Below are 12,149 nucleotides of genomic sequence, written 5' to 3'. Positions count from 1 at the left end.
GCAGACTGTGAAGTTAAAGCAGAGGAAAATATTTTTATTGTTGTTATTGCTCAAATTCTGTGTAGCTTAATGTCACAAGAGATCACTGAAACTAAGAGCTTAGCAGGATTAGAATAGGACAGTCAGTGTGCTTAGATAGCTAAGTAAGGATACAGTTACAGTAATGAAGTTTAAAAATAAAGAAAAATATCCTCTAGAGCTTTGAAGCAGTTACAAAACTGTCCTACTTCAAAGCAAGGCAGTGTTTAACAAATGAGGGCTCTGCTGCCAGAACTGTACGTTCTGGATTGCTGGTTTGCTGTGGGAAGTGATGGCAGGGCAGGTGGGCAGCAAGGCAACCGGTGGCTTGTCCCATTCTGGCATGTCCCAGGGGAGCCTTCTCTCCTGCCAGCCCAAAGACTTGTGATTTTGAGCTGCTGGTATGGGCCAGAAGGCACTGGCTGTCAGTGGAAATCTCATCATGCAGGGCAGCTTCCTCAAAGGATCTTCATGAGTTATTCTTCAACCAGGAGTAAAGCAAGGAACATGCGTGCTGCAGGGATTTCAGGCAGAACTGTCTTTTCAGGAATCTGTATGTACTCTGGCAACTGTAACCTTTCACTGGGAAAACAAATCAAGAATTAAAATATTTTTTTCTATTGCGTCTCCTCTGTAAGAGTTGGCCTTAATTATGAACTGAAATACAACTGTAGGGAATCTTGATGTTTATTTGGGAGCGCGACTCATGGAAGACATGGCACCGTGCTGGATTTCTTGCTCTGAAAGTTTGCAGTTGTTTTGGACGGTCAATAATTTAAATGAAGAAGTGTGGTCTTTGTCAGACCATTGAATAAAAATATGCTGTGATGCTATTTAACTATTGATTTAACTGATGATCAGTTTTGGTGCATGAAGTGAAGGGAAAGGTCCAACTTTATGCAGTCAAACAAGGAGAAAAAAAAATTAAAAGGAAAGTTGCTAACAGTAAAAGATGTTTCTGGCTGCCTTTCAATTCCAAATTGGACTAATTCTACCTTCTGTGAAGAAGATAATTTCCATGTTTCTGTAATTGGGAACACGTAATTGAAGTTATTTTCTCTCAAAGAGAAGAAGCTTCTTCTACAATATTTCCAAGTGGACAAGACAAATGACCACATACAGTGTTTTCTGGAGTGACGGTGCATTCATCAAAGCACCATCTTCAGTTGTCTTTGCATATTTTGCACTGTGGCTTTTACCCCTCTGGGTAAATATTTTTATGTGGATGGGGAAGGTTCTCATTGGTGAATGCTCTGGGCAGCCCTTACGTCAGAGACAGCTGATTACCAGTGAGGCCTGGAGTAGAAAACGTGTGCCAGGGAAGCGCTGAAACAAGTATCAACTTTGTGCACCAAAATAGTTATACAGTGATTCCACGTGACTGCTTCTTTTGACCTGGCTTTTTAGGAACTGAACTTTAATGAGGAAGATGAGCCAGATGTTGTTGCAGTGCTTTGATAGTGGCACAAGCGATTAGCTCACTTCCTTTGTAGCATGAAGATATTTTCTGCCACAGAGTTTAACCCTGGGAGTGCTGGCATTTTCCTTAATATCCTGTTAACTATGTGTGCAGGACAGTGTTTATTCAGGAATGCTTTTGCATCTGCACGTGCAACTGCAGTCCTCTTCTCTTCCCGAGGTTGCTCCTGCAATCTTCTCTTCCCTGAGGTTGCTTGGTATTTGATGGCAGTAGCAGAGGATGGACTCAGGTGCTTGTGCTTCCAAAGCATAGTCCCTCCTGTCAGCTTTTTGCTGACCAAGGCTCTTTTCCATTTTCCTGGGTCAGTTTATCATCCCTGATGTTTCTGTGATTAGCCAGACAGAGTGGTGCTCAGGGAATTTGTTGCAATTCAGTGTCGACCCCATCTTTGAGATGTGTCTAGCTAAGGAAGTGGATATTTGCGTGCATTGAGACATCATGGAGAAAAGAGAACACATGAAGGTAACTGTGGTAGATAAGACAGCAAATTATATTTCTAGACAGCCTTGATCATTGTACAGATCAGGAGAAAATAGAGGAAGTTTAATATAAACAACAACACCACAACTCTGTTTTATAAGGAAAGCCAGTGTTATATTTTTACCCTGACCTAACAAAGGAGGAGGAAGGAAACTGTTTTGCTGAAACAAGAATTTTAGATTGGACTAAAGATACACTTTTCTTTCTATGTTTGTGTGCGTGCACGTCCCAGCAAACTCAACAGCATGTTTGTATGCATGAAATGCATTTTCCTGGAGGCACGTAGTCAGCATGTGCCATGCAAGGAGGAAAAATATGTGCCTAGCACTACTTAAATGCTGGTCAAAAAGGCATAGCATTTTAGTCAAAATAAGTTAAAGTGTCTCATAACATTGTGGTTGGTATTTGTTATTTTAGCTGACATTGACTACTGGATAAGAAATCTGCCTAGTTTGGAAATGTGCAATGTAGATAAAACACGAGAGTGGCCTATTTATTGTGTATGTGAGGCAATGTGGCCTCCAAAACCAGAGAGAGCAAATGGGGGAAATACAGGGATGGGGGCCATCATCAGCTTTGGGCTGTACTGTCTTCTCCATGCAAAGTCTAGGAAAGGAGTCTCTGCTGATGGGATGGCAATGGTCATTCCTTTCTGCATGGAAACTGAAATAGGTACAATACCTGGAGTAATACTTTGAGAAGCTCAGTAGTCAGATTGATTTCTTAGGCTAATAAATCCTTGGCTGCACTTGCTGTGTTAAAATATACGTTCAGACAAGATTCATGATCAGCTCTTAGGAACAAGAGAGCAAAGGGAAAAAATATGTTGTTCCAAGATTAAATGCTTTACATTTGACACCTTTAATTGGCTTATTAATAAACCTTTTTTTTTAGGGTTATGCTATTTATTATTCTAATGAAGCAGTTGTAAACTAGACTTCAAAAAACTGCCACAAAGCACTGGCAAAGGGAGTCTGAATGTTCTGGGTCAAATACCTGGCTCTGAAACTTCTAATCATATGAATGGCCTTATCCCCACCAAAATTATGTATCCCATTGATGGCACTTACATGACTTAGAAAGCAAATATAATTCCTGTGCACCATACTGCCTGCCTCCCCACATGAAAAAGTAAGTTTTGGTAACCCAAACATATCAGTGTGGTTGCATTTGTGCAATGAAGTTTATTGCTCTGTGTGTGGACATTCAGGATTTTCAGACGTTCAACAGCTTCCTCAGAACAACTGCTAGACAACTAGAATTCCTAGAGAAATGCACAAAATCCTTAAATATTGTTCAGAAAAAAAATCATAAGCAAAAAAAGGAAACATCTGTGGGAAAACCTGAATGTATAGTAGGTCCAATCTATATTCTCAGCCAGGGAGTCTGCATGTATGGCAAACAGACCTCACACAACCCTTCATGAAAATTCATCCAGCCTGGGGCTTATTCCAGGTACACTTTTTTTCCCAGGGGACTGTGCCACCCCTCTCCCTTGTGCACTTCTGCTATTCCACTACAAAGCAGTTGTCGGGCAGGCAGCAGGTGCAACTTCTGCATCGTGTGTGCACAGCAAATCCAGCCCTTTCAGGGAGCACAGGCATGTGCTTATGGGCTCAGTGACTATGAGGAAGATCAGGCCAACAAGTGAGGAGGGTGATGGTGTACAACTTAGTATGGACCTGGAAAATAAGTATGGTTAGGAACATTCAAGAGTTTGGTTTCTGGGAGTGGATGATTGAAGTAGTATTGCTAAGCGCTGTTCTGAGACCTTCTCTACATTGATTGATGTCTCATTTGAAATCTCCTTCTTGCCTGAAAGAAAAAAGCGTCAAAGCATTTAGTTAATTCTCTTGCAGTGCAGTGCTTTAAACCTGCTGTTCTTTGTTGAACATCCCTGGCTCAATAAAGATTCATCATGTCAGGTGTAGTCTCTGTAAGCCAGATAGAAGTGACCAGTGTATTGTTTCTTCAGTGATTTTACATTTTCTTGCCATGTAAGTAGGTATGGAGCATAGAAAAATGCTTCCTTGTTTCATATCAAAAGTCCAATCCGTGATGAAGGCAGCAATTAATCAATGAAATCACTTGCTTTACTGAAATGCTGTGTTTCATAAATAAGTTAGTTTTCATATGCAAGTCTTTCAAGAAAGCAGTGCACACAAGGAAAGCTGGTGTCAGCATTTTTTAATCCTGAAATGACCGAGTTTCTTATTATGGACACTAAACTTAGCTTCTTCTAAGAAACTTCTAGGCATAAGACTAAGTCTGTGCTTCTCAAAATATGCCCATAATTCTGGTGTTTTCCAGGGAAAAGATGCTCTGAAACAGACTGCAAATACTGTATGCAGCTGTTAGCATATGAAGGCCAAGAGAACCCAGTTTCTATGTCCATACTAAAACATTTTCATCCCTAATACTAAAAATCTGTGGACCAGCTCCTGATCTCACTTATGTTAACAGTAAGATTTCTGTCAAAACAGACAAGAAAACATAACTAGCATCTTTGGAATATCTGTTTCTGTCCATATACTCTACCACTGTAGGAATGATTGTTCTAGCATCTTTTATGTTGAGTTGTTAAGTGATGAAAGCTTTTAAGTCCAAACTTAAATACTTCCAAAGCCTTTTTTAGTGTTGGAAAGGTTTGTATCAAGTTATCCTTGAAATAATTTTCTTCTTTATTTATTATTGTGTACTACCCAGTAGACACCTAATTATGAGGCAGAGAATACTTCTCATTCTAGGAGGTTATATAGCACTTCACTGGATGTTTTTCAGAGTCCATTTTCATTACGTTGAGATGTTTACTTGCTTGAATCCCTTGGGTTTTAAAAAAAGCAAAAACAAGACAAAGAATGAAGTTCAACACTGAACAGCCAACAGACCCTCTTACTGTGTGTGAATGCTTTTATATCACATCACATCACAGACTGTGCTTTTTTTCCAGAGTGGATATCCAAGCTCTGGACCTGCATCAAGCACTCCTTCCTTCAGGCCTGAGGATGAGCTGGAACATCTGACCAAGAAAATGCTGTATGACATGGAGAATCCTCCCTCTGATGACTACTTTGGTGAGCCATGTCACAAGTGTCTGTAGCTCTCTTCCGTATTTAGCGGGTGCAGTGACGGGGAGGCCTCTGGCAGCTGCACTGGTAACGTAGTGACACTCGTATTGATGGATGTGCTTTCCACGCTTGGGCTGGAAGTGTAATCAACCATAGGAATTCCTCTGTAATTTCAGCATAAATCTCATGCTCACTCACTGTATGTTTGTAATCTTTCTGGTTTTAAAGTTGAATTTTTCAGTGTCTGGTTCATTTTCACACCATCTGTCCCCAGCTTCTTGGCTACCTGTCTGAACTCAGGTGTGGTGTGCTGTCTTGCCTGCCTGCCCCATTGCTCCCTTCTCATTGCAGCTGCGAAAAACCTGGAAGTGTAAATGTGTTCTACTTCTGAGGCATGGATTTTCATTTTCTGTGTGCTGGCACAGATAAAAAGGAAATCCAGTTTGAGTCAATCAGGGTGGTTATACATGGGGACCTATTAGCCCAGAACTGGGTCTAACGAGCACAAGGAAGACAAATCTGAACTGATTCACTTATAACCTTATCATCTTCCTTGCCTGGAAAAAGATAATTGTCCAATTTCCTTCTTAAGTGATGTAGAACAGAATTATCTTAGGCAGCTGTAGGCATAGAATGTATATCTTGCCTTTATATGAAGCATAGGTGATATGGGGGCTGAACTCTGCATTAAAGTTGAGAGTCTTGGGCACATTTGATGCATCTGCCTGTATGTTTAGTTTCTTACAGGCTTGGGTAATAGTGTTGTTAGGAAACAAACTGCTACAGTTTGTAAAGTTAAATACTGGGGCAAGCCATTCATTTTGTGTTCTTTATCTTCCTTTATTTTATAATTTCTTCAAAATTTCATTTAGATTGCTCCCTAGCTCTATTTGCTGTAGAGTTTGAATGGACCAGAACATTTCTGGCTTAAAGAAACTTTTGTGGTCAGGTTTAATCCAAAAGCAGGTGGGACCAAGGTTTAACTAATAAACGAGGATCTTGCAGTGGCAAGAATCTGATAACACGAGCAGGTTAAGATGTTCTCATCAAACAAACATTGCCCTTGTAGATGGAGTTGATATCAGTCCCCATTGTCCATCAGTGCCTTCTACCTTCTGTGGTCTCCACCCTCACAAACAAAATGTCTTCTCTGTCAACATGAGTAGTCATCAGAGTTGATGACTATCACTGATCTGAGGTGTGAGCAGGAATAACTAATTGAATAGAGAATAGCCAGAGAGCATTTTCTGTGTTGATGAGTTTGACTTCATCTCTGCCCATAGCCATTTGGGTTCACTCTCTGATGTTTTAAACATGAAGCAACAACCAGATAAACATAACATTTAGCTATTAACTGGGCAGGCAGGAGGGAGAAACTTCTTTCCTGCTCCCTTTAGGCAAATGGCTGAAGCCCTGAAGCATGAGATTTGATTATAGTAATTTTCTTAATGCAGAACTGTGTGGCAGGAGTTGGTAGATGGACTAGAGCCCATCCAGTTTACGTTTTAGCCCAGGAAGGTAGGCAGATGAACAAAGAACTTGGAGATGCACAGGCTTCAAGGTCAGAAAGGACCTTTCCATTATACTGCCTAATGTCTTACTCTCAGTTTGTCCCAGAAACATGATTGAATCATGACTTAAAAAAAAAATAAAAATCTAATCTTATCTTAAAGACTTCGAGCAATGGTGAGTCAACCACCTACCCTGATAAGCTGTTCTAGTGATTAATTTTCCTCACAGCTCGGAAATTGCTTCCTGAAGTGAAGCTTTAGTTTTGTTTAGCACTTGTATTTATGAAGCTGAAAAGCTCGGGTTTTGCAGACTAATACTGTATGCCTAAGATGGCTCTGCTCTGTTTGAGAGGGTGGTACATCAAAGTTTCTTCATCCAAAAGGGAAGCATAGCTCAAATGGTTGGAACATAAAGTCTCTCAATGTGAGGTCATCGATTTGGCTATCAGATGAGAGGTCAGAACAATGCCATGCCAATAGCTCTTAATTCACCAGGAGACAACAAAATGGAAAGGAGGCTTCAGAGCATTCACAAGTTTTGCCAGAGTTTAAGTGGTGGCATGATCAAAGATGGAATGATCATTCATGATGCAAGATGGAAGATGCAAATCAAACAACCTTAGTCCTGCCTTGGGCAGGTGATGTGTGATTACCAACTGCGCCTGATTGCTTTTCTAATTGCACTGAGTGTATGCTACTGAAGTTCATCTCTGAAGCAGTATCCAGCCTCGACATTCCTGATGTGCAGAAGAACCATGTGTTGGGCTGATCATCTCCTCAGCTTTCTAAGCATGCTATGCCCCACACAGCCATTTAGGAGCATTATCTATCTAACAAGATACGTAATGCTGGATTTTTATGGTTGGATACCATCAAAGTGGTAGGCTGCCGTCATCCTCCTAGGTTTGTTCCAGCCCAAGCTCCTCCCTGGGGGAAGATGGTCACAGTAGATGAAGCCCTTTGATATGGCAGTGCAGGCCGGGAGTTCTGTACTAATTCTGGCTGTGTCAGAACTCAATACCCATCTCTACTCGAGCTGTCAGCCAGTGTCTTTCAGTAACTTCGTGCTCATGTGGAAAGAACAAATTAAGTGTGGGAGGAAAAAAAGAGTCTTTCAACTTTGGTTAACTGTCTCAAATAATATCCCTGCCCTTGTGCTGTATTTGTTTAGCATGGTAGTGTGGACTGTACAGGATTCATATGGCACATTGATCAAATAATCAGAAAAAGGACAAATGGGCAGAGACATTGACTCTGATTTGCATTAAATATCTTATGCCTGAGGTCTAACTGCCATGGTAATTGTAGCATACCAGATAGCTGTCAGCTAATCACTTTTATTAGTTTGAATTTAGAAAACTGGATTTCAGCATATTAAAAGTTGGTTAAGTGCAGATAGGTTTTGAATTGAGGAATCTAATTAACCTTGCTAGAAAGCTGCAAGGCGTTATATTAAGTCATAAAAATAATTTGTTGGAATAATTACATTTGAACTGTCAGGCTGGAGAAAGGTCATTTTACTTGGCCCGTCAGCACTCTGGAATCTTTTTCTTAACCATTTTCCTTCTGCGGTTTCACTTGCTGTATCTCTGGTTTTCAGTCAAGCCATCTTGATTCTGGAGTCAGCAGAATCTGCCCAGTAGTGGGCAGAGTGGAGGTTCCTTGGGAGGGAAGAGGACTAGGAGTCACTGAAGTTGTTTCTTTGCCCTGGAAATGCTGGCTGGTCATGCTGGCAGACCAAGTGAGCTGAGCTCAGGAGCAGGACAGCCAGCGCTTCCATCCAGTCTGTGCTCACTGCACCTCTCTGCAGCTTCCCTGGGTACAAATTACTGAAGGTGGTTTCAAGGCTGGGGGAACTGTTCTAGGCAACTGTTGTTCATGGAAATACACAGCTGGCAGCATGGCATGGATCACACTGCCTTCCCAGGGAGCCGGGGCACATGGTGGGAGCCAGAAGCAGCATGCTGGAGACACACTTCAGAGCAGCAAGATCACAGTTGACAGCTCTGTTGCCTAGGCTTGTTGCAGCAGCACAATCCAGCCACTGGGAAATACTCTAACTGCCATTGGCAAGGCAGTGCTTAAGCATGGAGGTATCATCACTAAGCATAATAATTAAAAAAAATCACTGTACGTTAATAGGAATTAAACATTCATGTCGCGTATTCTACCTAACCTGATTTCGTTAAGGCCAGACTACTATAGTAAGTCTAAGCACCCCAATCCTTGATGTATGTCCCCCCCTACCCTCCTGTAGATTCTGGAGTGACTTATGGAGTGACTTCTCCTGGGAAGTCCTTGGCAGATCAGCAGATTGAAGTCTTTTAAGTCTAAGCTGCTCTTCTTTCTTTACTGCTGATTCAGTTGCTGATCTGTGGTAGTTGGCTGTCTTTAATCAAATCCCTTTTTATTAGAAAGGATTCCCAAATGTGTTATGCACTCTGCAGGAGGGATAGTTTCTCTCTATCACAGCCCTCCCTGTTGATAAATGTGCTATTGTAGACAGGCATGTCTGATTTGTTGAAAAAAATAATACTTTGTGGAGTGGAAATTGGTTAAGGTTGAGAGAGGAGAAATGGATACTTATAGGAGATTAGAATGAAACTATCAGAATTGTTTGTTTGCCGCCATGGGAAATTACAGCCCTTGATTTTGCATTTAAAAAAACCCCGACAAAATACACACACACAAAGATCACAACTGTTCTGGACCACTGTTTCAAGTCTCACAGAAAGAAATGACTTCTGGCAGCTTATCAGTCTCTATCACCATGTAGACAGTGTTGATTAAGACTGGAAAAGTGCCATCGGGGCCCCTCATCTCCTGTTGCCTTCTGGACTATATCCCAGCTGAGTCACTCCTCACAGCAGAGTTTCCCTGGCTGGTGGGAACAAACTCTCACTAGTATTTTACCGTAGCTCAGAGCTACCAAAGGAACTACCAGTTTTATGTATTGAATAATGTAGCAGTCTCCTTTTGTAGTTCCAGTGTGCTGTAGGAATGCACATGGGGAGAAGAGAGGTGCTGAAATGGTCCTGTTGGAAATACTCAGTTTGTGCAGTAAAGGGACCTTGATTTATCTCGCAGATGATAATTCAGGATATGTGGTTTTCTTATGTGTATTTTCTGTATTCCCAGACTTTGACAAGGGGAGAGATGGTGCAGTGTTGGGCTGAGGAGCAAGGCCAACAAGCAGAATGCTTGACTTCCTTTTCTGCTCCTCATCTTGACCTCTTGTGAGACCTGTGGCAGATCATTTTACCTTTCTAAACTTAATTTTTTTCCTTTTCACCCAGTTTTCAGGAGGTGGTTAACAACAGCAATTGTATGAGTGCCTCCCATTGAGAAGTCTTTGTCTCCAATGGTTCTTTGAGATGCCATGTCACAGTTAAGATTAAAGAATGATATGTGGCACCATATTGAATCTCTCAGGGCTCTGTCAACCTTTCCTGTCAGTGGCTTTGTGTCTCCATTAGGCTTCCATTCATAAGCTAAAAATCCTTCACTAGGGCAAGAGACCTCATGTCCAAACAGTGTCAAATGCGTTCCCTAATTTTACTTCTCGAGGGGCAGGACACAGTTAAGCAGGTAGCAGTCCAAGTATGGTATGGCATAGAGTATGGTAGAGGCATAGAACCTTCAGATAAGGAAGCACGCTAGATTGTCCAGGTACAACTTCCTTTGGTTCATGGTGTCTTTGTTTCCTTTGACTCTGGAAAGCTCTGTGTGCTGAACCATTCTGGGGTCTCTAAGCTGAACATGGTCTGTATCGCATTTCTGTCTTGGTCAGATATATTTGTAGCCTCTAAGAGGCACAGGTAGCCTCTTGGTTTCATCTGAATTACCATAAGAAAAAGAAACTGAAAGTTGTCATATTTTGCCTGTACTCCTAGATCTCTTCTGAAAAGGTTATCATTAAATGAAGCATGTTATTATTACTAAAACATAATTGCATCGTAATTTTGCCATGTAATGTGATGTGTCATCGTGTCTTTTGTTTAAAGGCAGGGGTTCTGGTGCAAGATGGTGTACATCTTCATCTAAACAACATCTGGGTCAGAAAATAGTAGGTTAGATTTTCAACAGCTGATGAGCCGACAGTCATTTTCTGTTATATAACCGCTCACAAAAGCAGGAGGAACAGACATATAATGGGGACCCTTTTCTCCATTGTAGTTCAAGTCATTATTTTTTATGTTCAAGCCATGTTCCAGCATTTGCACACAGGCTACAAAGGCTGGGAGCAACCTGTGCTCGGGAAGGTCGTAGTGCGGCACCATCGACCTCCAGCAGCCCTCTTGTGGCCTGCCGCAAGGGGAGTCACCCTCCCTCTGCTCCCCAGAGGCTTTAATTACCTTGGTAAATGGCTTTCAGAGCCTGTTTCTTCAGTCTCACTTCTGTCAGTACTTGCCACCACCCTCTAGCTTCCTCTCAGGGAGTCCTATACCTGCCGGCATCCTTGCACACCAAGTCCAGGTGGAGTTTGGAGAGAAAATGTGTAAGAATAATCTCACCTAGAGGGTAAATTTTTACCCACAGTTCCAAAGTAAGAAGAGACAAAAAGGAGGCCAGTGAGTGGTTGGAGAGCAAAATATACCATATCTACATGCATTTATCTCTGGCCATGAGAAAGGCAAGTGGCTGTGAGCTGATCTAATTTGCTTTTCAAGCATTTGAAGGACTGTAAACGGATACAAAAGTTTGATTCTTCCTGCTGTTGATCTAATCCACATTCTACTCTGTAGTAATTGTGGGAAAAATGTTTTGTGAAGAGAATCACCTAGGTCTTTTTATGCTAGAGATCATAGCCTTATAAAGGCTCAAGTGCACATCTCTTAATGAAGATCCAGCAGATGTAGCAGTGGGGAATGAGGGAAAGTTGCACTTCTGGAAATCCTGAGCACCTGGTGCAGCAGGATACTTACCTTCCCTTTCTCCTCTTCTTAGCCACACAAGAGTGGTTGAGACTTTGCATCATGAGTGTTTCTGAAGCACAGTCTCTTCAGACACCAGCACTGCTTCACAGATGGGATCTAAATCTTGCATCAAACCCGAAATTACCCTCTGTTACTGTAGGTGATAAAATCCCAGCTGGAATAGGTAGCAAGCAGCATGACTTCCTCTGTGTTTTTATGTCCCTAGTTTAGCTTGAATTGCTGGCAGTCAACCTAGACATACTTTTACTTTTGAACAGAACTAATTTGATGCAGAAATTATTTAATGCAGAATAAGTTCAGAATACTGAGGTAGCACTTTATCAAAGGGATTTCCGTGATCGCCTATGTGCTGTGAAAGAGAGATGGGTTTTAGGCCATGAGTGGAATTAGGTTTGTCCCAAAAGTCAGTAAATAAAAGCTGACAATTTCCTGCTGTATTCTAAGAGGAGTGAAATGTGATAATGAAGTATCAGGGATGTTTCTTTCAAAAGTACAGCTATATTCTGCAGGGTTCTCCAGCATGTTTAAAAATTAACATAGCCATGGCAAGCAAAATAATCTATGAGTGTGGTAGATATTTTTTCTGTTGTGATAGGCCTCTTAGTGTGCTAGGAACTGTACAAATGGATGGGAAACCTCAACCTCTTTCTGAAAA

The 12,149-nt window shown here is 41.5% G+C and overlaps 1 protein-coding gene across 1 annotated transcript in view; it reads left to right on the top strand.

Moving 5' to 3' along the window:
- LOC113987753 (LIM domain containing preferred translocation partner in lipoma) overlaps positions 1-12,149 on the top strand; it is a 322,953-nt gene that overhangs the window by 244,995 nt on the left and 65,809 nt on the right. Inside the window, exon 10 of the mRNA XM_039378007.1 lies at positions 4,929-5,052. Within this exon, the coding sequence (XP_039233941.1) occupies positions 4,929-5,052 (124 nt within the window). The remainder of the gene's footprint in view (positions 1-4,928; positions 5,053-12,149) is intronic.

The sequence above is a fragment of the Pipra filicauda genome, unplaced genomic scaffold (genome assembly GCF_003945595.2).
Source record: "Pipra filicauda isolate LSUMZ 115617 unplaced genomic scaffold, ASM394559v2 scaffold98_size3848907_pilon, whole genome shotgun sequence".
Taxonomy (NCBI): Eukaryota; Metazoa; Chordata; class Aves; order Passeriformes; family Pipridae; genus Pipra; species Pipra filicauda.
This window is presented reverse-complemented; position numbering and strand designations above follow the sequence as displayed.